Source organism: Anguilla anguilla, chromosome 1 (assembly GCF_013347855.1).
Source record: "Anguilla anguilla isolate fAngAng1 chromosome 1, fAngAng1.pri, whole genome shotgun sequence".
In the NCBI taxonomy this organism is placed as follows: domain Eukaryota; kingdom Metazoa; phylum Chordata; class Actinopteri; order Anguilliformes; family Anguillidae; genus Anguilla; species Anguilla anguilla.
In genome coordinates this window covers 31,499,440-31,526,939 of record NC_049201.1, presented here as the reverse complement: position 1 = coordinate 31,526,939, position 27,500 = coordinate 31,499,440, and the positions used below count along the sequence as shown (strand labels likewise).

At 37.4% G+C, this 27,500-nt stretch overlaps 1 protein-coding gene across 2 annotated transcripts; it reads left to right on the top strand.

The window, feature by feature from the left end:
- Positions 1–6,936: 6,936 nt before the first annotated feature.
- Positions 6,937–27,170, top strand: ccdc25 (coiled-coil domain containing 25). Of its 2 annotated transcripts, XM_035430325.1 has the most exons (9): positions 6,937–7,082; positions 7,500–7,547; positions 14,953–14,992; positions 16,803–16,854; positions 21,315–21,390; positions 22,735–22,838; positions 23,655–23,857; positions 24,429–24,474; positions 25,225–27,170. In XM_035430325.1, exons 1-9 carry the CDS (start codon positions 7,058–7,060, stop codon positions 25,252–25,254), a joined length of 624 nt encoding a protein of 207 aa, XP_035286216.1. In that variant the 5' UTR covers positions 6,937–7,057; the 3' UTR covers positions 25,255–27,170. The 2 variants fall into 2 exon arrangements, with proteins under 2 accessions (XP_035286216.1, XP_035286225.1); XM_035430334.1 differs by lacking the exons at positions 14,953–14,992; positions 16,803–16,854 and having other exon boundaries at positions 6,967–7,082.
- Positions 27,171–27,500: the final 330 nt, after the last annotated feature.

Below are 27,500 nucleotides of genomic sequence, written 5' to 3'. Positions count from 1 at the left end.
CACTGCATGATGATACGCCTCAAGAACAGAACGGCCAGTTTGGAGTTTGCTCAACAGTAGCCTACATTTCAAAAGCTGCAGAGATCTGGAACAGATGAGATTAGTATCAGCCTGTATCAAAGTGATGGAAAGATGAAAGTGTGGCGCAAAAAAGAATTGCTCATGATCCATAGTACACATCTTCATCTGTGAAACATGGTGGAGGTAGTTTTGTGGCTTGAGCATGCATGGCTGACACTGGAACTGGCTCACGTATCTTTATTGCTGCCGTGAGTGCTGATGCATTCTGAAGCGTAGCACAGGTCCAACCAAATGCCTCCAAACTCATTGGACGGCACTTCCCCTTGCAAGAGGACAATCACCCCAAACATACTGCATACAAAGAAGTTTTGGTATGCTATCCACAACAGAAAAAATTATGTCACTGTCAAAATAATTTAAAAACAGTGTATCCTAAAAACATATATTAAACATATGCAATATTCTTTACAGTGCTTCAAAAATAATGGACAGTATTTCTTTAGGCCAGTTGCCACAAATTTTGTGGTTCCAAAACACTTTCTTTTAACGGGGTGGGAAGTCATTAAAGAAATGCAATACTAATGAAATGTAACTTATGCTTATCTCCACTCTCTCGATGCAGTATGAAGCACATATATAACATATGACTAAGGGTATTTTCATTGACAAAAAATTTATTAAACATATGGGATCCAGCTGGAGTATATTGTACAGAGAGAGGCTGCAGCTAACTGCGCCACAGCCACCGCATCCAGACCTGGTGAGTATGTACAGTACATTTGTGTTATTCAACAAATTATATATTAAGTGAAAATAACTAATATTTACCACTAATATTACAATATATACACTTCACTCACTTAGCAGATGATCTTATCCAGAGCAATGTACAGATGTGGAGAATATCAATAGTGCAGTATTCTACAAAGGGAACAGCAAAGCAAGGAGATCATAAGTACAGACAGGTGACAAATGAAAGAAAAAACCTGAATAAATGATTGGAGAAACATAGCAAATGCAGATGCTTCCATACAGGTGCACTGCATGATACAATTAAGCAATTAAAGAGGGTTCATTATTGGGGCATGGCTGACAAGAGCTTCAGTAATAAAGACTACTCAACTGGCTAGTGTTTCAATAGGAACAGTGACTAAAGAGACATCTGCATTTAGATCTATGGGAAAAACGTTGGTAAATAGGGTCAGAAATTGTGGTCCAAAGAGAGCATTCGATGAATGTGATGCTCGTACATTATTGCAGTATGTAAGGAAAAACAGAAGAACAACTCTTAGGTGACTGAGAATGTCAATGCAGGATGTGATCAGACTGTGTCGGCAAGAGCAGACCATCGGCAACCACATAGAGAGCAGACCTGGGTCAAATACGTATTTGTTTTGGATTCAAATACTTTTCTGTGCTCTATTGATCTTGCCTGGTGTAACTGAGCCTGCCAATATGACCAGAAGGTGGGGTTTGCACTTTTTGAGAGTATTTCATTGGTTCCAATACACCAGAGGATATCAGTAAAGCATAGAAAAGTATTTGAATCCAAAACAAATACGTATTTGACCCAGGTCTGATAGAGAGTAATATTATAGTTGGGTTGCGGTGTATAAACCCCTCATTACAAAGACGAATGCACATTTGAGAGTTTAGTGGTGCAAAAACCATAGGCACTGGTCTAGAGAGATGGGGGAAAAAGTCATATGGTCAGATGAGTCATCCTTAACCATATTTTTGACAAGTGGGCGAGAGTGCGTGTGTGGCGTACACCAAGAGAACAGCACAGGCCTGAATGCTTGACCCCTACAGTAAGGGGGTCTGGTGGCTCTGTTATGCTGTGGGGGGCATTTTGCTAGTATGGTTTGGGTCCACTTGTCCCCTTGGAGGGAAGGGCACTGCAACGTGTTACACAGCGCTCCCCACCACCATAATCAAAACACCAAATGAGGGATTATCTTTTGAAAGAATGGTGTTCAATCCCTCCAGTAGAGTTCCAGCGACTTGTAGAATCTATGCCAAGGCGCATTGAAGGTGTTCTAGCGGCTTGTGGTGGCCCAACACCTTACTAAGACATTTTATGTTGTTTTTTTTTGTATGTTGTCCTATTACTGACATTAAAGATGAAGACAAACTTATTTCACACTTCCACAAGAAGGACAAGGGCTTTGTGTAACACACAGACAACCCCAACTAGACAAAAAAGAACATTTTCATTTGGCAGAGGCCTTTGGCAGTAGGGATGTATCCGAATCCGAATACTGTATTCGGGGGAAAGCACGAATAATGCAATGAAAACAGATATTTCTTCTACCCGAAGTTGCTCGTTATTATTCGGATTCGGGAAAAAAAAGTCAGCTCCATGTAGCCCCTATCTAACGTTACAACACGACGCTGAAGTTGGCTCCCGATTCAAAATTTCCGCTCCACCTTAAATCGGTTGCGTTATATGATCGGATGGTTTCGCGGTTTGCAAAGACTATAATTTGCTTCTAAAAGTGAGATACTGCTCAAGTGAGGAATTGAACAAAGGTGGTGATTTGAAATTAGTTTTTTTAATTATTATTGTTTATTTTGTTACGTTCACTTGACATGTCGTTTAAGACGATGCTTTCTGTAATATTGAAATATCAGAAACACAAGTGTCACGCAATTTGTTTTCTCCTCAAAATCTAATTGTCTCAACATTACGTGTGTTTGAGAGAACAGGAAATAATGTACATGTGAAATGGTGTGGATGAAATATCACTGCACCTTATGCAAATAAAACTCCAAACTGTCTATATAAACAAATACAGTAATAAAATCCTATTGAAAAATGGACATACTAGATAAATAAACTTTGGATAAGAATTTCTGTCCAAATGTAAAAGTTAAGAAAATTATGACACTTGTTCCTGGCAGAAGGCATTTCTGTGAAATTTTACTGTAGCATTTTTTAATAATCCCACTTCAAACTGTCCATGTAATCCAATAGATGGCAATTGACAAATATGAAAGCTTGGATAAAAATGTCTCCCCAAATGTAAAAGTTCAGAAAATTCTGACACTTGTTCCTGGCAGATGGGTGCCTGGTCTACATACTACCCCATTTCTGTGAATGTTTTTTAATAATCCCACTTCAAACATTCAATGTAATCCAATGCAGGCTAATATAAAAGAGTACAATTTTGGATTGGTATTTCTCCCCAAATTAAAAAGGTCTCAAACTGTTGATACTTGTTCATGATAGAAGGGGTCCTGTTCTACATCCTAGCCCAATTGCGTGCAGTTTTACTATAGCATTTTCAAATAATCAAATAATCAAATAATGTCAATACAGCCATATTGAAAAAAGTGATCTTTTGGAGTGGGATTATTTGAAAACAGCACAAAAATAGTTTTGCAGTTAGGGGCAGGCATACAGCAGGACATCATCGGTGATAATCAAATGTCAACATTTTGAGGCATTAAAATTTTCAGATGAAATTGCAATCCAAAAGATCACTTTTTTCAATATGGCTGTATTGACATGCACAGAAAGTTGAATCGATGAGGAGGAGGCGTTAGGTGCGGGAGCTAGCGAGACAAAAGCCTGGTGTGGCAGCTGGATTTCTTTCAAACTCCCACAACCTATACATCATAATGAAGCCTAGAACCTGTAGTTTTAGCTGCATGTGTTAATTTCCTCCATTTTAGAAAAATCCATTTAACGAAAATATTTACGAAAATATTTAACGAAACGTTTTACCTTGTATTTCAGTCAATAGCCGCGTTTCCACCAAAAGTACCGGAACTTTTAGTCCCAGGAACTACTTTTCAAGGAACTAAAGCCGCGTTTCCACCGCAGGAACTTTACCCCGGAACTAGGAACCTTTTGAGGAACTCAGTGCGTTTCCACCGCAGAAACTAGGGTCTAAATTTAGTTCCTGGGGCTTTATTTTACCCCCAAAAAGGTTCCTGCTCGGGGGGTAGTACTTTCCAAAAGTACAGGAACCTTTGGGGTGGGGCGCAAGCACTGAAAATTTCTGATTGGTCGACTACTTGCAGTGTTATTTTTTTTACTTTCAGCCGCCATGTTTAAAAATCTCCAGCCGCAAACCAATTTATTTTCATAATAACTTAAAATCAAACGTGTATGTTATGCGGCGCAGTAGCCTAGTTTTGGTTATAGCATGCCAACGTCTTGGAATTATAACGTGTGCTCTTCTGTTCTTTTCTTGCTTTAGTATTCATTTTATAAAATGCTAAGCATTCGCTGGGACAGCATATTACGTATCAAAACATTCTAACGGATTAATTCGGTTGCTGAATATTTTCTTCCGGATTTTCTTTGTTAGCCCGTTGTAATTGACTCAAAACGTTTGATACAGTTATGTGAGGTATGCGGTAGTTCTGCATAATTAACATTGGTGATGCAGTACAAGCAAACTGGAAATCACCATCCGCACTTTTTATCCGGGTAAAATAACAGGTTAATTCTAGTAATCTTCCCTTTAGCTTTTTCAGACTGCTGTAATTTTACTCAATTTTACTGCCATTTTTCAATTCCACGAAAAGACCAGGAAGACTATGGACTCATTTATGGTGCATGGTTCGCATCTGGAGGGCACACTTCGCTGCTCGGCTAGCAGTAACTTCGAAGGAAAGCAAACGGTGGCTGTACCACTACTAATTTACATTTTCACGCAAGTCTGAGTTTTCGTTCTATTCTTGTCATTTTGCGATTAGCCTATATGGAATTGACGACGAGAAAGTAATAAAACAGCAAATTGTTTACAACGTGTGCATGTTTTCTGCTGTTAATGAATGTGTTTGAGAGGATATATGAAAATCAATAAATACAAAAGTAACCATATATAGTCATTGTTGGTAACCCGTATATAAGTGGAATAAACCCCTCCGGGCTGTCCCGGTTATTAGAAAATAATGTAGGCTACTTCGGTGGTAGTATGGGGTTACAGAAGAAATCATATGACAGATGGACCGACGACAACGTCAGTGGGCTAATTTGCCTAATCTTCGCGGTACTTTAGACCCCGGTGGAAACGCAGACAACCATTGGCTGAAGGAACCTTTTAGTTCCTGGTAAAGTAGTTCCTGGGACTGAAAGTTCCTGGTAAATTTGGTGGAAATGCGGCTTTAGTTCCTTGAAAAGTAGTTCCTGGGACTAAAAGTTCCGGGTACACAAAAAAAATGCTGCGAGTACTCGACCAATCAGAAATGTTCAGGGCTGCAAGCTCCACCCAAAAGGTTCCTGTACAAGTACTTTCGGAAAGTACTACCCCCCGAGCAGGAACTTTTTGGGGGGTAAAATAAAGCCCCTGGAACTAAATTTAGACCCTAGTTCCTGCGGTGGAAACGCACTGAGTTCCTCAAAAGGTTCCTAGTTCCGGGGTAGAGTTCCTGCAGTGGAAACGCGGCTTAATATTCATCCGTTTAAGATGTAACATGCTGTAGGCTATGTATCAGCCATATAGGTCTTGGCTATCAAATGAACACGAAATCCAGCCCAGATTTTCATGGTAACAGTTGCCACCAAGGGAAAATATGAGGACACCAGATGGTTTGCAGTCTATCCAAACTTAGTTCAGTACGGGAAAAAAATAAAACAGGCAAAAAAGTTCATGTATTATTGTTATGTAATTACTGTTGTAAAGTAGTAGCCTAATTCACGTTTCCCTAGCGAACTGCAGTAACGCATCAAGAAACGCGAACGCAGCATAATTGGAATTTAAGATTATTCCCTTCAACCGAATGACATTTTTCTATATATCTTTACTGTAAATAGTTTCCAATGCAAAACAGAATCTTTCGATATATATATATATATATATATATATATATATATATATATATATATATTCAGTTTCTGATTGTTCAATGTCCCCCCAGTTAAGAGAGGGGGGGCGGGGGTTCAGACAGTTTATACAACTTTAAAAATTTTTTTAAAAAAATTAAAAAGAGAGAGATGAAATGGTACAGTATGAGGATGTGGAAATATATTTAATTGCCAATGAATATTAGGTTCGAAAATACAGCATTTGCCTGATTTAACTTGACTTCCGGTATAAACCACGCCCAATTCCTGTATTCTATCCGAGTACAGATACAGATAATTTTGTTGGTTGAACAGATACAGATACAGATACAGATACAGATAATGACGTCTCTGCACACCCCTATTTGGAAGAGGCCATTGCTGAAGCCAATTTAGAAATGGTGAGGTGAATCAATTTATTTTTTGCCATTCTATATAAATGGTTCATGTGCTTGTTAAAATTGTATAACCTTTTTAACATAATATTTATATTATGATTTTTAGATATACTTTTTTTAGATATAATTTTTGGTTCATTATTCTTTAGACAAACATTGTATTTTGAGCCAAATGCACTGATGTTTGTTTTATATTCAATTAATAAATATTACTGTGGCTGAGGTGATTACTATAACAGTGCCCACGGTATATTTTTGTGATGTCATGGAAATAATGTGACATTAGATACCAATATTCACTCAGCATGTGTCTCTGTCATTCTGTTATCATCATTCCCTTACCATAGGATACTTCACGAATATTTCTGTAATTCAAAAGCACACATTTTCCAATTCAATTTTTGTGTTATTCAATTAACAATGAATCTGCATATAAACCAAGAAGTGTTCTAAATGAAATGTCCGTTTAAGAGCTATGACATTTATATTGGTTGCAGAAAGATCTTTTTTTTGTCCGTTTGGAAGTTTTAAACGCACGTCTGAGCATGACTCTGCTACCGTGCTTAATTTTTTTTATTTTTTGAGTTCAACAATGAGAAAATAGTTTTTTAAAAGGCTCGGACTGATAGGTAGAGCCTCAAAACATGGCGACATGTATCCTTCAAATAGCTAAGAGGTCAGGCGTTTTTAGTTTATTCCAACTGAATACTTCCGGTATTTCTCTTCCTTTGGTTTTTCCGCTGCATGCCATACAGTTAGTAGCTCATGTGGAATACGTTGTATGTCTATCTAGCTGCGAATCTGTTTGACATTTTTCTATACTGATAATATTTTGAAGATGGTATTTTATTTTACAAGTGCTGGTGAGTACTTTACTTGAACGTGCTCGACGTATCGACGATGATTGCTATCTCACTTTAGCTATATATTATATATGACTAGGTAGGAGGCCCTGTACCGTTGTACCGTAACAAGTAGGATGTCAACTAGCAAATTAACTCTGTTTTGTGACTTTTACCTTACTCTTTTGAATTATTTGGCTTCCACCTGCTGGTGAAATGTGTATATGAGAATGATTCGCTTTTACACTGCTACCCACTAGCGGGTCAACTATACGTGGACATGTACGGAGTATTTTGCCGGCTTTCTTAAGTGTACAATTGACTAGTCTGCAGTAATGAGACTAACGGAATCAGACAAACGTATGCTTAGTCAATGACAGCACTTGTCATTTGATTTTTTGAAAATTACAGTGAAGCTTATTGTGCATTATTTTGCAGTTGTGTCACCTCCTTATACCATCTACATGGGAAAGGACAAATATGAAAGTAAGTGTATTTCTCGATCAACCAAGCCACGTCTGTGATCCCTTCTGATAACTTCCCTTCAAACTTAACAGTATAGTATGTTGATATTCAGTGTGCATTTATTAAATTTCAAACCAAAGTATAAACTTTTTATGTCAAATTTCAACCAACAATAACACAAAAAGATGAGTTTACTTGAAAATAATCTTAGACACAACTTTTTAGCACAACAATTTAGCAAATTATTGGAGGTCTATCCAATCATTTGCAAATGGGAGGTGGGAGGGAGATGGAGGGGTCATTAAACTGAGTGAAATACCTTAAGTTTATTTTTAAAACCACAGGTAGCATATTACCATTGGCTTGTAGTGTAGGTGAAATCTGAAGAAAAACACATTTTCAACGTACAAAAGTTTCTGTGCGCAAAATTACAATAAACAACATTGGCTATCTTACCTAACACAAATTAAGCATTCTCTATTCCAGAGCAATGCTGCTATCCAATGCTTCCTAAATTATTTAAAGTAACTTGGCCCTGTGTTTTATCATGAATTTGCTCTTTTTTTTAGTTTGCAATGAAATACTGAGAGATTCCATAAAAAAGGTTAAACTCTGCATGTCCTGGATCAAAAACACTGTGACCACAAGTGCATACAATATGCAGAACTACTAAAGATCTATGAAGGAAAAAGTAAGCAGTGTACCCAGTGTCTCCAAATCTATCCAAAATGTCTAAATTATACATTGCTGTAAATCACAACATTATCATGTACTTCACTACAAATCAACTGTTTTGACTCAAGAGACTCACTTTTGCATCATTCTCAAGTGAGAATTACTGCCTTTCTGTCAGTACAGTGGTCTAAAATATCTAGGGGTCCAGCAACATAATCAGAATATCTCCAAAAATGAATACAATGCTTTTTGTCTATTATAAAACATATAAATGTGCCTCTTATGAAGGTTTAAGATGAAACATTGATATCAGATTTAAAGGATTAACATGGTTGTTGTCTTTAGGCAACAACAAAACAAATGTGCATAATGTTTTTATTATTCAGTCATTTAAATGTATTTTAAAACTTATTTTTCTAAGCCTAAATTTCCCACTATAAAAGTTCACCTGAACTGCCTGGGCGTGGTAATGAGAACTGTCAGTTAGCTATGATTGACAGACCGCGCCCCGTTACCATAGCTACCTCCATGATATGCGCAAATCTTGGGAGACTGAATTTTCACAAGCTAGCTAACTTAGTATATCAAGTATCGATAGCTAAGGACGTTGACTTATCCAATAATAATTTTTGCTAGCTAGCTAGCTAAGTTAAGATAAAACTTCAACTATAATGTCCTTATGAAAGCAAACTAGCTAGCTAACGTTATCGATAACATTACATTATGAAAGCAAACTACATAGCTAGCTAACGTTAGCTAGCTAGCTGTAAATTAATATAACCAACCAGAGATAGTCTAATAGTCCTTAAAAGGCACTCTAATAAATGAACCTAAAGTTAGTCAAATATTTGCATTGTCTGGCCTGTAAGCCAGCGGCGCAAACTATGGGTCACGAGTTATCCATGGGTCCCCAAATATGATTTAGAATTAGCTATCACAGCAATCTGACTGACAGTAGGGAGGGCAAAACCGAGCTTTAGAATGTCGCCGGCAGTGTATGTGCGTGAGCTCTACAATACATTTCTCACAGAAAAGGTAGTTTGTCGCCTTTTTTTTAGCTCATTACAATGGTGATAGAAGTGACAAGAATTAAGTTGTACTGTGCTGTTAGCCTTTACTGATCGCCGTACAAGGTTAATGTGAAGTAGCTAGCACAATCGGACAGCACTAACCCATAAAAATATACTTTGAATGATACTTGCTCAATCGAACGGTAAATCTGAAAAACATTCGATTATAGTCAGCGGCACCAAAATTTTCTTTTACACCCTCAATAAACGGCAAAAGTCCCACTAGAAGATTGAATTAAACCTTTTAAAGTTATATATTTTCTGAAACGTTATCGATTCCGCTTGGCCACAGTGAGTGAAACTAGGCGATCTGAGCGTATAGTTTCTATGTAAATTACGTCAGAAGGATTCAGCCTTGTTGTTTTCTACCTAAACTTCACAGCACACTTGTAGCAGGACGGTGTGTCCAGTCAGATTTCTTTACGGGGTGTGGAAAGAGGAGTGGTTACTGTACTTGTGACGCACTAAGTCGGTAACATTCTCAACCGGTTGAAAATAGGACGATAAATTTAAAATGCATATTTCTCCAAAAATAAAGAACGGTCATATTTAATACTTTACTCATCGTGTTTCTTCAATGCCTCTTGTGCAAACAGCACATAAAACCGAGAAAGTGTGAAAACCACCATGTTACTCCTTTAAAAATAATGAAAAAACATTGTCACACAACACACTGGTACAGTACCTAAATGTGTAATCATTAACTAGTATGTTTTCTGCACTCGACAGTATGCGATGTTTTCTTGTATGGGGATGGGACGACATTAAAACAATATTCAACCATCCACCATGTTTTTGGAGTGTTCCAGCCCACCTCACATTCGGTGCATTAAACATAAACCCTATTGAACTACTGTTATCAAAGAACGCTTACATTATAGTGTGAAATATCCTCATTATAAAATGCCACTGACCAATTTAAAGACCCTCAATTTCAAAAATAACATATAACCGAAATATTTTGTGCAGTAACACTTACATATCAACAAAGAAATCTTATCTGTGTTCAGTAGGTAGAGACAGAGACAGAGAATCAGTGCTGTCGTTCTCCTCTTGACTCGGTCCAGAAAACAGTATCAGCTATGTCTAACAGTAAACATATGCCTTAGCCATGCTCAGAAGTTCTCAAGAATAATAATATTTTCAAGAAATGATGAAACTTATCGATTACGTTTTGCCGGGTGCAGCGTCTTTTACTGCTGCCTCGAATGCGGTGATAATGATTCAAAACCTTTGGATACGCTGGGCTATAAAACGTTATTCCAAAAGTAAAATTAGACATATTATACATCGTTAGAAAGCTTATATGGTCACCTGCTGGATAAATTCATTGTCAATCAAGCCTGGTTGTACTAAAAATGGTGACAACACCGTAAACAACGTGTGGTATAATGCACAGCTATTTTGGAAGGTACCCAGGCGTCACAAATGAGTGTATATTTCACAAATGGACTGTTGAAGACAATAAAATTACCACTGTAACTTGAAAGGGACATCTTTACATTTAAAACCAAAGGTAATATTTTATATTTATTCCATTTTTAGTCACAGAAATTGATTAGAATGCCATAATACAGTTCAGGTCAAAAGTTTACATACACCTAGTCTAAAGATATTCAAACTCAGTTTTTCACAACTCTGCACTTGTCATGTTACTATCCATTTCTTTTGGCAAGTCAATTAGGGCATCGACTTTGTTGACATCACAGGTAATTTAAAAACAATCGATTAGAGACAGATTTATTTCAGCTTTAACTCACTATATCAGAATTCCAGTGGGTCAGAATTTTACATACACACACTGTCTCTTTAAACAGTCTGGAAGATTCCAGAAATTGATGTAATTACTTTTTAGAAGCTTTTGATTGCCAATTGTCATAATTTGGAGTTAATTGGCACCTGTGGCTGTATTTAAGGGCCTTTCTTTAGAGCCACTGCCTTTTTGCCCTTGGTACCATGGGAAAATCTAAGCAACTCAGCCAAGACCTGAGAAATAAAACCTCCACAAGTCCAGTTCCTCCTTAAGAACAATTTCAAAACAACTGAAGGTACCACAAGCATCTGTACAAACAATTATCTGAAAATGTAAAAATCTTGGAACCACACAGACACTGAATCATTCGCTGGCTAATGTCATAAAAATTTTTCCCGACCGTGAAAACTGGATTACTTGTTTACATTTTTGACAGATGTGGTTAGTGGGTAAATCTATCGCTGTTTCCGTCGCAGCGCTTTCGACACAAGCAAAATTGGATGCGCTATCCTAAAATTTCTTCTTACCGTGAGGAGTGCCTGACCCGCAACCGTAGTAATGTGTTAACATGGCGGCACAATTATATCGAGAAATACCATCTTTGGGAAAAAAACGCTATATTCTGTAAATGCATTTAACTTACCATGCATAAAAAACATAAAAACGCTCGCCAATCACCCACTTCTATTTATAATGCCATCATAGCGCAGTGTGTTTAAAACCATAAAGCCACCTCTCCGTTTTTTTTTTTTTTTTGTTTGTTTTTTGTCAGCGCATCACCGTTGTTTTTACATTCATTCTGAAATGTCGCCTAAATGCCTTTCGACGTTCATTCGGCTTAAGATGCTCCGCAAATCACTTAGGCGATGCGCCTAAGCCTTTATATGGTAGGGAAAACCCTGATCAGGTATCAAAGTATCTACATCTGCCATTAAGAGAATCCTACATCACCATGGCCTTGGCTTTATTTTGTTGCCATGACAGAATACAAATTTATAATGGTGACGGAATGTTTTTATGTATGCCCAGATAGACACAGTTTTCTAGTGTGCCGTGGGTGGGGGGTGTAGTTGCAGATGAGACTGCAGGAAGGGGGTGCTTGGTAAATGGATGACCAGTGCAACAATGGTGGCACTGCGAACCTCCCTATTCAGCATAGTTGTCCTGAATCATCTACTAACAAAGCTGGAACACCAAGTTTGTGTTTTCTTTGGTTTCAGGAGCACAGAATGTCTGAGTTCAGCAATCACAGGATGCTGGCGTCATGGGCACTAGATGATTGCACCAACAAGTTATGAACGGCTTTGGAATAAGAAGTAGTTTAATGCCGTCATGTGTTCGTGGTTTTAAATAAGATAGGCCAGTAAGCACAACTGATCTCTGGTTTTATTCCATATGGCCTAACTAGCCTATATTCTAGCCGGCTAGAATACTTTCACATTGAAAGCAAATGTAGACGGTTAACAGAACATGTAGATGGTATGTCATAATACAGTGTATACGTTCGGTGAAAGACGGGCAGATTTGGTTGAGAAGGATCCAGAAGAATTAGGCTATACAGTTGCAAAAGCAATAGTTGAAAAATAATAGACAATCATTTGTGAGCAAATAAGCATGCATAAGAAATGGGAGGTGGGATTCGATCCTGTGGTTCAGCGGTCCCAAGGCCACAACGTTAAAAGTGAGTCACCAACTTAGTAGCTGTACTGAGTTGGAATTTTCTTGGGGGAGAAGATATAGGCTAAGTCCATTTTGCTTATAATTAAGATTTGCCTTCCCTGGAACAAAGGGGCTGAGCCCAAACCATGAAAAAAGCCCCAAACCAAGGGGTATCTAGATATGGGGTCGTTCCTATGTTCCCAGGGTCCCATGTTCCCCAGATTTATATGGCACATAATGGGAACATGACAAAGGGTCCTATGTTTCCATGGTCGTATGTTCCCCAGCTCTACATGAAATATTATCTGTGTTCAGTAGATAGAAACAGAGACAGTAAATCAACGATTTTCTGTCTTACTCCAAAAAACGATGTCAGCTAGGTCTATCAGCAAACAAATGGCTTAGCTATGCTCAGAAGTCCTCAATAATAATAATAATATTTTCCAAGAAATTATTAAAAATTGTTCACAACGTTTCGTCAGGGTGCAGTAGAACTTAGGACCCTGGGAACATAGATACACTCCCCTGGATACTTTAGGTCATGTAGTTTATATTACAGTTTTAAATGTTGAATTAGATGTCAGAAGTTGACCAACTTTTCAGCTGTGTTAATTGTGAGTACCACTGTTTATAATGTTTTTGTGTAAATGACATTAAGGCACACAATTTCAAGAAATGTGACTAAAACTAATTTTTGATCCTGATTGATCATTTACAATAAAGTGCTATTAAAAGCCAACCAGAGGAGGATGGGTTTCCCCCTTGAGCCTGGGGAAAGTTTTTCCTTGCCACTATTGCTTCAGGCTTGCTCCTGTGGGGGTCTAGGCCAGGGTTCTCTGTGAAGCGTATTGTGACAACTGCTGTGAAATACGCCATATAAATAAAATTTGATTGAATTTGATTGAAAAGTATATACTTCTTGGTCTTTTGGGAGAGGGACCTAATATCAGTATAGTTAACGTTATGCTAGAACTCCTAAAATGCTAGCGTGGAAAAAGAAACTCAACTGGTTAAGAAATCTTTAAGCTAATGTCAGGCCTGCAGGTTATTTGCCAAACACACCAGACAGTCCACTTGCGAGGAGGCCAGTGACAGTCTCTTAGCCAACTAATATTTGCTAGCTAGTAGACAGATAAGCTTGTTATAAGATACAGGAAACAGGAAAAGGCCTTCCCCAAATTATTGCCACAATGCTGGAAGCACAGAATCATCGAGAATGTCATTGCATTAATATTTGCCTTCTCTGGAACTAGGGGCCTAGCCCAAAGTTACCATGAAAAACAGCACCAGCCAAAGGGGTGTCCACACACCTTTGGTCATATAGTGTAGCTGTGCAAATGTATAGATTTTTCATATTGTAGTTTTTAAATTGAGGGTAGTAGGTCGAGAAGATGCGGTTGTTATTTTTGTTATTCATTGTTGGAGGAGCTTGGCGAAGGAACACATTTGATATTAATAAGCATGGCAGCTACCAGTATTTCAGTATGTGAATTGTATGCATGAATGAATTTATCCAACCATTTCCAAAGGACATTTTTATTTGTAACCAATTTGGTTTCAGATATTACAATGGGAAATAACTGTTTATCAATATCAACACAGAATATTGGGAAACAATAACTCCAAGCTGTATGTATTGGTATTTATTTTTATGTATTTAGTTAGATCTTAGTATTTTTACTTCATAACATCTTCTGAAAACTGCACACAATTTAAGATTCTAATTTTTTTTTAGAATCTGGGAAGTGTAATTCATTATTATAGCCTACATGTACAGTCAATTTTGTAAGTATGTACTTTAGTCATCTTGGAACTTTGTTGGTTTTCAAATCAAGATCAAAGTTTTAATAGCAGAACAATTTGAGAGCTAAGCAGGTCAATTCCATGTTATTTTAATTACAGTTACATATCATTAATTGTTTTTTCTATTTTAGACCACATTGAACATTCCAAATCTAATTTTTATCAACTTTTAGGGGTGATTTTCAGGGGGGCCATGCCCCTTCCAGACCTCCGTCTTTTCAGTGGGAGGGAGGAGCAGTTATTAGGCAAAAATATTTCTGTCCTTCCCTGTTACCACACCCACCAGCCACTACTGATAGCCTATATAGAATAGCTAGTTCAGTTAGCTTAACATTTCCAATATGCTGCAGCTCTTTGTTCACTGTGAATAAATGACAGGTGATTAAGTTTTTGTTGGCCTTTTTGTACCTTTATGTATTGAAGATATGCATGCAGGAAGAACAGCTGTCTTTTCTTTTCAACACAGATGAAGATCTCATTAAATATGGATGGCCAGAAGATATCTGGTGAGAGACTTTTTATTTAAACACCTTAATTTAATCCACTATCATGCAAACAAGGCAGATTTGGGCATTACAGTAACTGCAGAATATTCATAGACTGCTTAATACAATTAGGCCATTAACCACTATAGTCTGGAGGGCATTTTATAGGCTACATGTTGTGCAACAGGTATCTCAGTCTGTCTGTTTATATATAAAATGTGCCAACAGCTTGATAGACTACAGTTTTCAGATTATCCACACGTGATTTGAAGCTGTAATTGATACTAGAGCCCGACCAATATATCGGTTTGGCCAATATATCGGCCATTATTTGACTTTTTTGACGACATCGGGATCGGCAGTTATGCAGCCGATGTGTCCCGATTTTTAAATAAGTATAATAAACAAAAAAAAAACATTGATTATTTATCTGTACTTGTCTGTTCGAACGTTGTAATTGCTAGTTACTAGAATTATCCAGTAGAGGGAGCTCTAATACAAGTGTGAACTGCAGCAGCTGACGCACTACTTCTGTAATAAGACCTTTGTCACTCGTGCCTCATCCAATATTCTGCACTGCAAGACTTGTCTAGCAAGCCTTTATGAAGTGGCAGTGAGCACATAAGCAGCGTAGGATCTACATTTCCAGAGGACATCGCTGTATTCTCAAATAAATAACCAGCCAAAATAAAAATGGTGATCGAATGCATCACACATTTGTTTTTTTATCTGAGATGATATTAGCTACTATATGATGCTGTGTCAATAGCCAACGTGTTATTGCAAGCGAGTGTGTCATCTAGTCACGTGTCATCGTAGCAAGCTAACCAGACAGTAAAAACGCAGATAAAACACTTCTAACGTGGATCATTTTAAGCCATGTTATCTAGCTTTGTCGTGATAACAAGAGAGAAGGATTGCTGTTGGAGAAGTGAATCAACCAACAGTTAGCACGGGTAACCTGCACGGAAGCGCATTGTTGTTTTTTTTCACGTATTTCATCTAATGTTACACTCATTAGCTCCGCTAGATAATGTCTTACTCTTTAAGATCATGTAGTAGAAATAAAATAAGAAAATATAATTCATTTAACTTACTGAGAATATATAATAAGAAATAATGTGTCAATAGCTAATGCGTTATTGCGAGCGAGTGTGTCATCTGGTCACGCGTCAGAGCGCATTGTAGTTATTTTCACCACCGAATTCTTATGGACAGGGAAGCTCGCTAGATGAAGTCTTACTCTTTGAGATCATGTAGTAGGAATAAAATAAGAAAATATAATTAATTTACTGAGAATAGATACTAAGAAATAATAACAAATGAATAACAACAACAATAATATTAATATTCATAAAAATACATGTTTGAAACTGGAAAACTGATTTTTTTTAAATTAATTTTTTATAGATGGCTGGAAAAGAAAGGAGTAAAAGCAAGGTGTGGAGTTAGTTTGATTTCACACACTTAAAGATGGTGTTAATATATACATTTAATTTTATATCATCTTTTACTTTTTTTTATCTAAAAAGTTCTTTGTGTGTTTATTTTTATTTTTATTTGTTTGCTTATAAATGTTCTTAAATATGGAAACTTTAATAAAATATAAGTTTTTCAAATTGATTTGAAAATGTTGCACTTTTTGACAAAATATCGGTCAAAACATTGGTAATCGGTGGGCTAGGACTCTCCAAAATCGGGATCGGCATCGGATCGGGCTCTAAAATCTGGCATCGGTCGGGCTCTAACTGATACACAGTCAACAAGAGCATTTGCCGTGTATTCCACATCTAATCTTTTATGGGAAATTGTCTTGTGATTATGCCTACAGGTTTCATGTGGATAAACTGTCCTCGGCTCACGTGTACTTGAGAATGCCAAAGGTAATAAAAAAATATTAAGTTTGTATAGGTACCAATGAGTCATTCTGTACAGTTCAAAGGACCAGCTTTCTGGCTCTCAGTTTTGCCATCATATGTGAAGTCGCCCACTAGTGATACCTGAATTATTGCTGAAAAAGCCTATTTTCCCATTGCAATCCATTCAGGTTTGACAGCAAATTAAAAATATTTCCACTAATATATTGAGGTTCAATCTATGCTACCTATTTTGACATTTTTGTTCATTATTCTTTCCCTATCACGCAGACAAAGGTATGTTTGACGAAAAGATGTTTTTATTTCTGAAAAATGCTGTGACGTCGTATATTTGCGGCCTCGTTGTGTGTGTTCAGCGAGGAATTCTGAGCTTTTAGGGGTGTTTTTTAAAGGCATGTGTGGAGTTGATGAGAGACAGCTTCAAGTATTTAGTTTTGATGTGCTGTGCTGGGTTGAGGAAACGAGTTGAACTGCACGTCTGCAGCAGAAAGTTACATGTAGCCTATATTATGTTCCATAGAGTGGATATGAGTAAAAATCACGTAATTACAATCCATTGCCTTGAAACTAACATTTGGACATGTCATGATTGCATTAATATTATTTTATACATTCTTATGCAATCATGACATGTCCAAATGTTAGTTTAAAAACATTTGTACAAGCTACACATTCATTATATTTCAAATACTTTTTCAAAATTATAATGACAACGTTGAAGATGGTGGAATATTTCTGAGATAACTGATATGTCTAAGGAAAATACTGCATGCGATTACTATAAGTATGGCATAGCGTGCAGCTGCCTTACTTTCAATAACACAGGTGCAAATCAGGCAGAAAGAAAAAGTCAGTTAATATATTGCATTTATATTGTTTTCTGTTGTCATAATTAAAATGACAGCAAACAAGCTGCATCTTTTTAACCTCCCATGGACTTGCTGCTATATCCTGTTAATAAAAGCAATTTAAACTTTCCATCAAAGAAGAGAGCCATAGAATATTCTTTCTTTGTATCAAACTATTAATATCATCACGCATGGATTTGATCCAAAATATTTTTTTAAAAGATTGCAGTGCATTGCAAGAATGCAAAAATAAACAAGGCACACCTCTGGGTGAACACTGTAATTTGTTCTAATGCGAGGGTATGGGGGGCTTGTCGGTTAGATGTTGTCAAATTAGGTGTGCCAGGCCAGGGCAATTTTTGTGAAATGGTGTTTTTGAAAGATGGTGCCATAATGTTAAATAATCTCTGTCTTGGGTTGCAGAGATTTGAGTAATTGCACACACACAGACACAGGACTCATGCTGCAACGCATACATAACATCATAACACATACATTTTTTGTAAATATTTGTTGTAATACATTCATACTCTGTGTCTACCACCCTTTCTTTATTTTATTTAAATAATTTTTGTATTTACTATTACCCTATTTGAATAGTTTAAACAAGTGTTAATATTAATAAAGGTTTACGAACATAACAGTGTGGCATCACATATTTTTTTTAAATGGTACTAGACTTAAAAAATACACCCTTAAAGTGAACTAATTTCAGGCTGACATTTGCATGTTTGCATGCTTACATTATATTAAGATAGTCACGAAGGCTATGTTTATGGTACTGATAAGTGTGTTTCCGTACATTTTGTCAATTGAGCAATCTTTCTGTGTCATCCTCTAATAAACTTGTGGGTTGGTGTAGTTGCATAAAACTCACTGTTCAATATTTTTAATTCTGTTTTGCCCTTTTCACCAGCATCTTTGATGCAAGACCAATCAACATGCAAACAATAAATCTTTGTTGAATTGAAATTCAACATTTTATTGCAAACAAATGAAAGAACACAGAGGGAATAAGAGTGACTTATTGTAGTAGCCCAAATTAATAGGTCTATTATTTCATATGAATTCTGATTCTGAGAAAAAAAGCTGTTGAACTAAATCAGTCTTTCTAAGGCCTCCACTGAACCACATTGAGAGCCATTATCTCCAAATGAAAAGTGGAGTGGCCGACCTGCCAAAATTTCTCCAAGGGCACAGTGAGACAAGTCACGAAAGATCCCAGAATACCATGTAAAGAACTGCAGGCCTCTTTAGCCTGAGCTAAAGTCAGCGTCCATGACTCCACAATAAGAAATAGACTCTAGGATTCATGGGAGAGTAGCAAGGGAGAAACCATTGCTAACCAAGAGAAACATCAATGCTGATCTCATATTTGCAAAACAGCACCTGGATGTCCCCAAGCCTTTTGGGACAATGTTCTATGGACAGATGAGTCAAAAGTGGAAATTTCTGGATGATCTAGGTCCTGTTACGTCTGGCGTAAAGCAAATACAACATTTCACAGTAAGAACATCATACCAACAGTCAAACATGGTGGTAGTGAGATGGTGTGGGGATACGTTACTGCATCAGGACCTGGACGACGTGCCATTATTGAAGGAACCATGAATTCTGCTCTGTACCAGAAAATTCTTAGGAGAATGCCCAGTCATCTCTCCGTTAGCTGAAGCTGAAGCTGAAGCATAATTGGGTCATGCAGCAAGACATTGATCCAAAACCCAAAAGTAAGTCCACATCTGAATGGCTAACTAGGCCACTCCAAAACTTGATCCCAACAGAGATGTGTGGAAGACCCTGAAATGAGCAGTTCATGCTTGAAAACCTACCAATCTGTCTGAATTAAAGCAGTTCTGCAGTGGTGCAACCAGTTATTAGGTTTTAGGGGGCAATTACTTTTTCACATGTGTGAAATGGGTGGTTGATAACTATTTTCTTGAAATAATGTTTTAAATGACAGACGGTAGACAGTGATATCATACTGTAAATTGACTAGCAGCAATTCATCCTGTTAACCAAAGCTGCATGCCTACCTAAAGTTAACAGTAAATCATGAATGTATCTAATATTAACCTAAGTGAACTGTAATCAAATCAACACAAACATTTTTCTACTAATATAATATGTTTTATGGTAACCTTACTCAAAGTCTCTGTGTTTTTTAATTGGTTCATCATGATGTAGCCTTGTTTTCACGTCATTGTCCTCATTGTGCATGTGACCAGGCATGCGACCAAAGACACAACTGAGTGTGTGTGGTGAGTGAAATTATGATACTTACTGGTCCTTGTAATGACTCCTTAACAAGAAGCACAGCTGAAGTGTGCGCAGCTTTCTTAATTGTCGTCACACGGCACCAGTGTGAAGATACCCTTTCCCCCACCAGGGAATAAAAGTGAGCGCCAACAATCGCTTGCCCTCTCTTTTCTTGTCTGCTCTCTGTTTATTCTCTTATCTTCACTTGTTTGTGCCTGTCACCCATGGCAGGCAGACATTTCCCCTGGAGCTCTCACCCTGTGCTGCTTCTCCATCTCCAGAGTTCCCACAACCCAGTGGAGCTCTCCAGAATTCAGACACTCGCAGGACACCTAAGATTATTGCTGTCACTGATTTATCTAAATGCACATATAGTTGCTCTACACAGTAACTAGGTCCTGCCAACTTACCTCGCCTGCAGTGATTAAGCCTAATCGATCCCACATGGAAACAAGAGTATGCCCGGTGCTGCGTCAGCTAACCATGAGCAGCTACAGCAAGAAGAACCTTTTTACTACCGACCAGACGGGACAATATCGCCATTGCTACGGAAAAGGAACCCAGTTTGAACTGCATATCCCTGCTGGAAACATCCACAAATTCAGCACGCCACGACTACGGTCTCCAGGACCCAACTGTGACCACTGGAGACGACGCATGTTGAAGGATCCCTGTAAGACTGACTAAACACCCCAGGCAGTAGCAACAGTTTAGCTTACTCTTTATTGAGATTATTGTGAACACACGCACACAAACCCTCCTGTGAATTTGCGTGTTTCTATTTGTCCTTTCGGAAGAGTTGCACTGGTGGTGTAACCATAGAGTACTGCCACACACGGGGCCTCTCTCTCCCTCCTTCTCCTCACACCCACACACACAAACCCTCCTACCTTCCCATAGTTAGTATTGTTCTCCCCGGATAGATTAGTCTATTTATGCTCTGTGTTTTGTACGTATGTTTAATAAATTATTTTATTAAACCCATGTCTGTTTTGGTGTTGCATTAACATGAGAATCTGTGAGTCAAATAGTCTGGCCAAGAACTATATCCTTCAGGTTATCTGTTAAATCTTTGGTTTGATTGTATTTGATCATTATTAAGTTTCAAATTTATGGTCGGATATTCTAGATAACTAATTTTATAAGACTGATTTCTAATTGTGCGGTTATGCGACTTCGCCGACATATGAAATGATGCTTATCTTCTGGTTTACTCTGCTGGCACTATTTGTTGTTTAGTTGTATTATTTAAAATGTCTGTCCAATTATGTTGTGTATATTTCAAGCGTATATGCATTGTATGCCTTTAGTGTTCCTGGTAATTTAGGTATGTTGACATTTGTTTTTGTTTTTACATTTTAGGGGCTAACAATTGACGACATTCCAAAAGAAGTGTTGATTGATTGTGCGCAACTTGTCAAAAACAACAGTATTCAAGGTATTGCATCTGCTCATCTTTGAAACTGCTTATAACTAGTCAGGGATTGTGCTCGGACGTTATTATGCTGTCATATGCCCAAGCATGGTTTCAGAGTATGGCTATCAAGTTGTAAACCTTTAGCATTTATTAGAAACCATTTGTAGGCCTCCTGCTTTATGAGAACATTTTTGGTTGGCAGTTGACTCACTGTGTACTTGCTATGCACTTGATTTGTCCAAGCAAACATTTCCTGTTGGTTTCATTTTCAGAAGCCCACTGGCTTTTCCGGAAACATAAAGTTGAAATTACTTAGCCAGAGGCTGTATTACCCTTTCATGGTTAACCGTAAAGATAATTTGTGCCTGGTATTTTCACCAGATTTTTGTGGTCTGGAATTCTGTCCTCTAGGGTCAAGATGCAGATACAACCATTAAAAACAATCCCATTGTGCTAACAGAATACTCTCAGTTTGTCATTTAATGATTTTTGTAAGATTGCCTGCAGATTAACAGATTTATTTTGGTTTAAAATGCAACTTTAAACTGACTCTGGCTGACAAGGGTTTTAGAACATTTTCAGAAGACTTATTTATTGCAGTATATTTTATTTATCGTCATCTACTAAGCTGCTGAACTGAGTTGTGTAACCAAATTGACAGCTGCTTTAGTGTCATTCAACATTTGAAATCATCTCTTAAATATGAGATAAATCTGCTGAAGAATTTATAACTTCATGAAAGATTCATTTAATTTGCTAACTATTGTTTTGGTGCAAATAGTTTTCTTGCCTTTTTTCCTTTTTTGTTTTTCATAACATTCTAAGATTTTTAAAAACAACAACCACTAGTCTCACCTTCTGTTTTATATCTTGTAGTAGGCCTGTTGATCTGAATTAGACTGTAGGTGTCTTCATTTTCAGAATGCTGTATTCTTGTGTAATCCATTCAACCAGCACGATCATTTGTTGAATTGCATCAAATTAATTTTTTATTCAATTTAAGTAGCAATGGTGATACTGCAGATTCCAGCTATAATTATAGGCATCTAAACCTGTATATATCAAAAGTGGGGGTCCTATTGATGATCCGTCAGGGTGCTCTTGAGAAAGGCTTCATCATTGCATTGATTCAGTGAACAGGTGTTTTCAGTTTTTTCTGCATCCTGATGAACATCCCTGAAGTACATTCAGTTGTGAATTCACAGCTGCGATTTGAGCGTATCTAAATGAAGATTAAACTATGATCAAGTTATGTAGCCTAAATTTACTATTTTTATTTTTGTTGTAAGAAAGGTTCCTAAGGGAACCCAAAGAGATTTAGCTAATCCTGCCTGTTGGATTACACTAAATACTTTCTTTTGACAGGGTGCAAAATGAACAACATCAATGTTGTGTACACCCCTTGGAGCAACTTAAAGAAAACTGGAGACATGGATGTAGGACAGATTGGCTTCCATCGTCAGAAAGAGGCAAGCAGTAACGCCACAGATTAAAGTAACCATAGAGTGAACCAGTCTTAACGTTCTTATTGAGTAGTTTGTTCAAGCCAGTTTTAGTTTACTTTACTTATATATATAATAATTGCATTTATATGGCAGGGTTTCCACAGGTTAACTTAACTTCAGTTTCTAAATGAAAGAACATAAAGTTTTCATTTGTCTTAAATGTAGTTTTCAGAGGTCTTGTGTAATCTAGGAGGTTTTTTCCTTTAGACATTGCAGTCAACATTGGATTCCATCAACAGTGTTCCATCATGTTCTAGAGAGTAGCATCGTATACAGATGGATTTACCAAAATAGTGTACTAACACAAGGAGCTTGGTTGGGTTATGGTAATAGTTTTTATGGTCCTTGAAAGTTCTCAAATTCAAAAAAAAATAAAAATAAAACAAGAATTATAGTCACAAACAAATCAACAAGTGTAACTACTGCCTGATGACTGAGCTGAAAGGTGATTAGATGCTTTTAAACCACCTTAGAGTAAACGATAATAATTAAACTGTAAATGTAACTTAATAGCATTATAACTGTTAAATATTTGTATTATTTGCAGTAAAATACAATTAAAATACTCATGTTCTATGTTTGCTGTTATTTAAATGAGAGAACTGTTGCAAGTACTGTGATATTTATAGGCTATATGTTTTTATCCCAGGTCTGGTGAGGACCATGCATTATAAAAAGTGAATGACAGTGCCATAATCTTTTTAATGCTTCCCTTTGCTTTCATGTTATTATTTACTGCAGTGGCAAAAGAAAATGACACAGAAAGATGTTACTTTGCAGGTCAAGATTGTGGCAGTTGAGAAGAAAATCAATGAGATTGTGAATCGGTTGGAGAAAACAAAAGATGAAAGATTTCCAGATCTAGCGGCAGAGAAAGAGTCTCGTGACCGAGAGGAGAGGAACGAGAAGAAGGCACAGATCCAGGACCAAAAGAGGAAAGAAAAGGAGGAGATGAAGAGGAAGAAGGAAATGGAGGAGCTGAAGTAAGATTACATTGCATTTATTTAGAAGACGCTGTTGTCTACAGCAATTTATGAATATATACATATTTGGCAACAGGCAGAAATCATGCAAAGTCATGAGTGTTACATCTGGTAGTAACAGTTTAAATGGGTAAGAACTATGAAAAAGGCAAGGACAAAGTTGCCCCATTTAATAGGTCAGAGGAAGAATGCATTGAAACTGTTAAGTACTATTTTTAAGTTACCCATTTTTTAATGGTTTAAACTGGCTCTATCTTACTGTATTTAACAGTATATTCTCTTTTTTATATAAACGTTTAAATTAAGAGCCTGTTTCAGCTGTTAGAATTGGAGTTTGATCTAGTTTAAACCACAGGCTTAAAAGGTATAGGAAAGAACCCATTTAAAGTGTAAAATATATTGCATTAATCTTTTGCTTCATAATATATGTGCAGGATGTGAATATTCAATTAAACCTTTTATATATTCCATGTTTGTGAGTAAATTAAATAAATTCAGACCTTTATAGAAAAACTTTATATGTTATAATACTTTTTTGTACATTCGCAATGTGAACCTTTTTTTGTTTTAGGAATTATTCATCGCTCATGACAAAAGAAAATATGACAACAAATGAGGTAAGTTAGCTTTGTCTTTGTTCAGTATTGCATTACATTACATTTATTTGGCAGACAGTTTTATCCAAAGCGACGTACAAAAGTGCATTTCATGGTCATGGACAACTACAAAACACGGGTTCAATAAGATACAATACTTATTTTGTACAGCTATTTCTAGCCAAGAACACAGTTTAGTTCACACAGTGAACACTACTCTGACCTAACCTCTGCCATGCCAACTAGGCAGAAGAACAAGCTACAATATTAGGACAAATACAAATACAAGTGGTGGTAGTTAGTCCAGGTATAGTCTGAAGAGATGAGTCTTCAGACCACGGCGGAAGATGGGTAGTGAGGGAGAGGTTCGAAGAGGGACAGGGAGTTCGTTCCACCCCTAGGGAGCTAGGGTGGAGAATCTCTGTGATCCCTTTACTCGGGTGGGAGGGGGTACAAGGCGCCCTGCTGCTGCAGAGCGGAGTAGTCGAGCAGGCGTATAGGATCGAATCACGTCCTCCAAGTAGATAGGGGCTGTCCTGTTTGCTGCAGTATAGGTGAAGTTCAGGACTTTGAACCGGATCCTGGCAGCGACCGGTAGCCAGTGGAGTGATTGCAGCAGAGGAGTGACGTGAGAGAATTTGGGAAGGTTGTAGATGAGTTGGGCAGCGGCATTTTGAATCAGTATTAGGCAGCTGTGTCATTGCAACAATTAATAATTATATTTATTTTATTGCTTGATTTAAAGTATGCTGTTTTTGTATCTTTTTATAGGATGGCAATGATTCTGATGACTTCATGTAAAATACAGCAATTGCAAAAATGAACAAGATCAGGACATGAACACTATAAAGAATCACAGGACTTCATTTTGAGGAATGCCAAAAAGTGACACATTGTGACTCTTGGAAGACATTGGTTATATATGGGGAAAAACATCTGTTCAAGGATTTTCAGTGCAGCTAAAGGACTTTGTGAGTGTTGGGCACAGTAACCTTACAGCTTTTGCTCAGCCAGCCACTGGACGCAGGGCTCCTGTCATTCAAGGAGATTTCCACTGACAAAAGGGAAATGACAAAAATGACTGCAAGTGATTTTTCACTAAATTGGATTAAGAAGATCAAGAATGTAGGAGAGAAACTCTCCAAGGTGTAATGTGGTTTGTATTGTACTGTGTGGGTTTGTCGGATATTCCTGAAAAATCCTAATAAATGTTCATAAAACATCAAAACCAACGGGTTGATGTTTTCCAGCAATAGCATGAACTATACATAGCATGATCTTGACTGGCTCTCAGATCTGCCCCCTTGAGGCCACGGGAAGAATGGGTAGCTAAATTAAATTGTGTTTATTCATCATTTAGGATTATGTCATCAGTAAAAATTATACTTGGTAAGTATGTGGTTTGAGAGGGACAATTGGTGATTCCAAATTTGGGATGAAAGTGTGTGTGCGCTTTTATTTCTTCCATTGCTCATTGTAGCTCAGGTATCAGGGTTTTATTGAAGAATGCATTTGCTAAGAATCCACGAAAAAAGGTTATGCTTTTCTAAGGTGTGGTCATGGTCATTTTTTTCTCAGACCGAAGGCCCCAGTTCATTCATTAATCACTAATTCAGGAAAATATGCTGTTTAATTCCCAGAACACTGTTAAAACATTAAACAATGTACTGTGATCTGTGTGAATACATGCCTTTAACCATGAATGACCCATTCAGCAACACCTCTCTTAAGCTTGAGTCTCAAGACCACCAATCTCTTCGGCCTTAATTTCATCAGGATGTACCAATGATTTCTGAAACAGCAAAAAAAAAAAACATATGAAGCAAATCCACTTGTGCAGCAGATTAGAAACTGGTTTGGGAATTATGAAGGGCGGCAGCGTCGTATAACGAGTAAGGAACTGGTCTTGTAACCTGCCGTTGTACCCTTGAGTAAGGTACTTAACCTGTATTGCTTCAGTGAATATCCAGCTGTATAAATGGATGCTATGTAAATGCAATCTAAAAAGTGTGTAAGTTGCTCTGGATAAAAGCATCTGTAATGTAATGTGATGGAGGAAAAAAGAAGAGGCATTTAGAAATATTCCAAATGTATTTATACAAATCACAGCTCACTATTTAGTTCTGTAAAAGTTTACCCCCTCCAGTGAACCTCCAACCGCAGCCAAACAATAAAAAATAATTTTTGGCAATGATCTTCTTTTTTGGCTGGACCGCAACAGCGGGGCCAGCCCTACAAATGCGAATGTCTGTGACTGACTGAGTGAGTGACTGAGTGAGTGATGAAGTCACACCATTGGTCGGCCGGATCACATGTGTCAGGTCCAGCCATATACTAGGTTTTAACCTGGTCTTGTTGTCAGGTTGAGCTAGTCCTCACATGCAAATTGGACATTACCCTTACTGCAATGAGAGCTTTTAGCGTTTCAGTGTTAACCACAATTCTACAATTCACGCAGCATCTCGCACTCTCTCCAGTCTGTTTTTTAGGCCTAGCGCCTCTCATCTCAAAGCCATTTTTTCCACAGCAACATCAGGAATTATGATGTAATTAAGTGCTTTTCTGAATGTAAGTCGGGTTATAGTTTTTTCTGGTGTCCCAAATATCCTTTTTGTTTCCTTCATAATGCCAAATGTCTTCATGTTCAAGAAATGTTCAGCTGCATTTTTGTATGTGTCTTTGCCACTTCCTGCAATAAAAACCTGATTTAAAAATGACTGTTAGAGTAGTAGCTAAGGTTCCACTACAGTGTTACAATAACCTTACTCCTCACAACAGCTGCAAAAGCACTTTTTCTACAGAAGCTTTATAACATGACTTCAGCAAGCACAATGCTCCTTCCCATTTGGCACATTTTTACACAAAATGTAGAATCAACGTTTAAAATAAAATCACAGCAATGCAGTGTTCCCCAACTGTTGTCCTGTAGAGAAATAGGGTTTAACTAGTTTTCATTGTTACTCATTGTTTAATTGATCAATTATAGCAGTTGATTACACAACTTTACCGTCACCTGGCGGCTCATCTATAAAAATGTTCTTGGATTT

Coding starts and splice junctions, on each gene's coding strand:
- ccdc25 (XM_035430325.1), top strand. CDS start 7,058: ATGGTATTTTATTTTACAAGTGCTG. Junction 23,858..24,428: donor AAGGAAATGGAGGAGCTGAA/GTAAGATTACAT, acceptor TTTTTGTTTTAG/GAATTATTCATCGCTCATGA. Junction 24,475..25,224: donor AAAATATGACAACAAATGAG/GTAAGTTAGCTT, acceptor ATCTTTTTATAG/GATGGCAATGATTCTGATGA.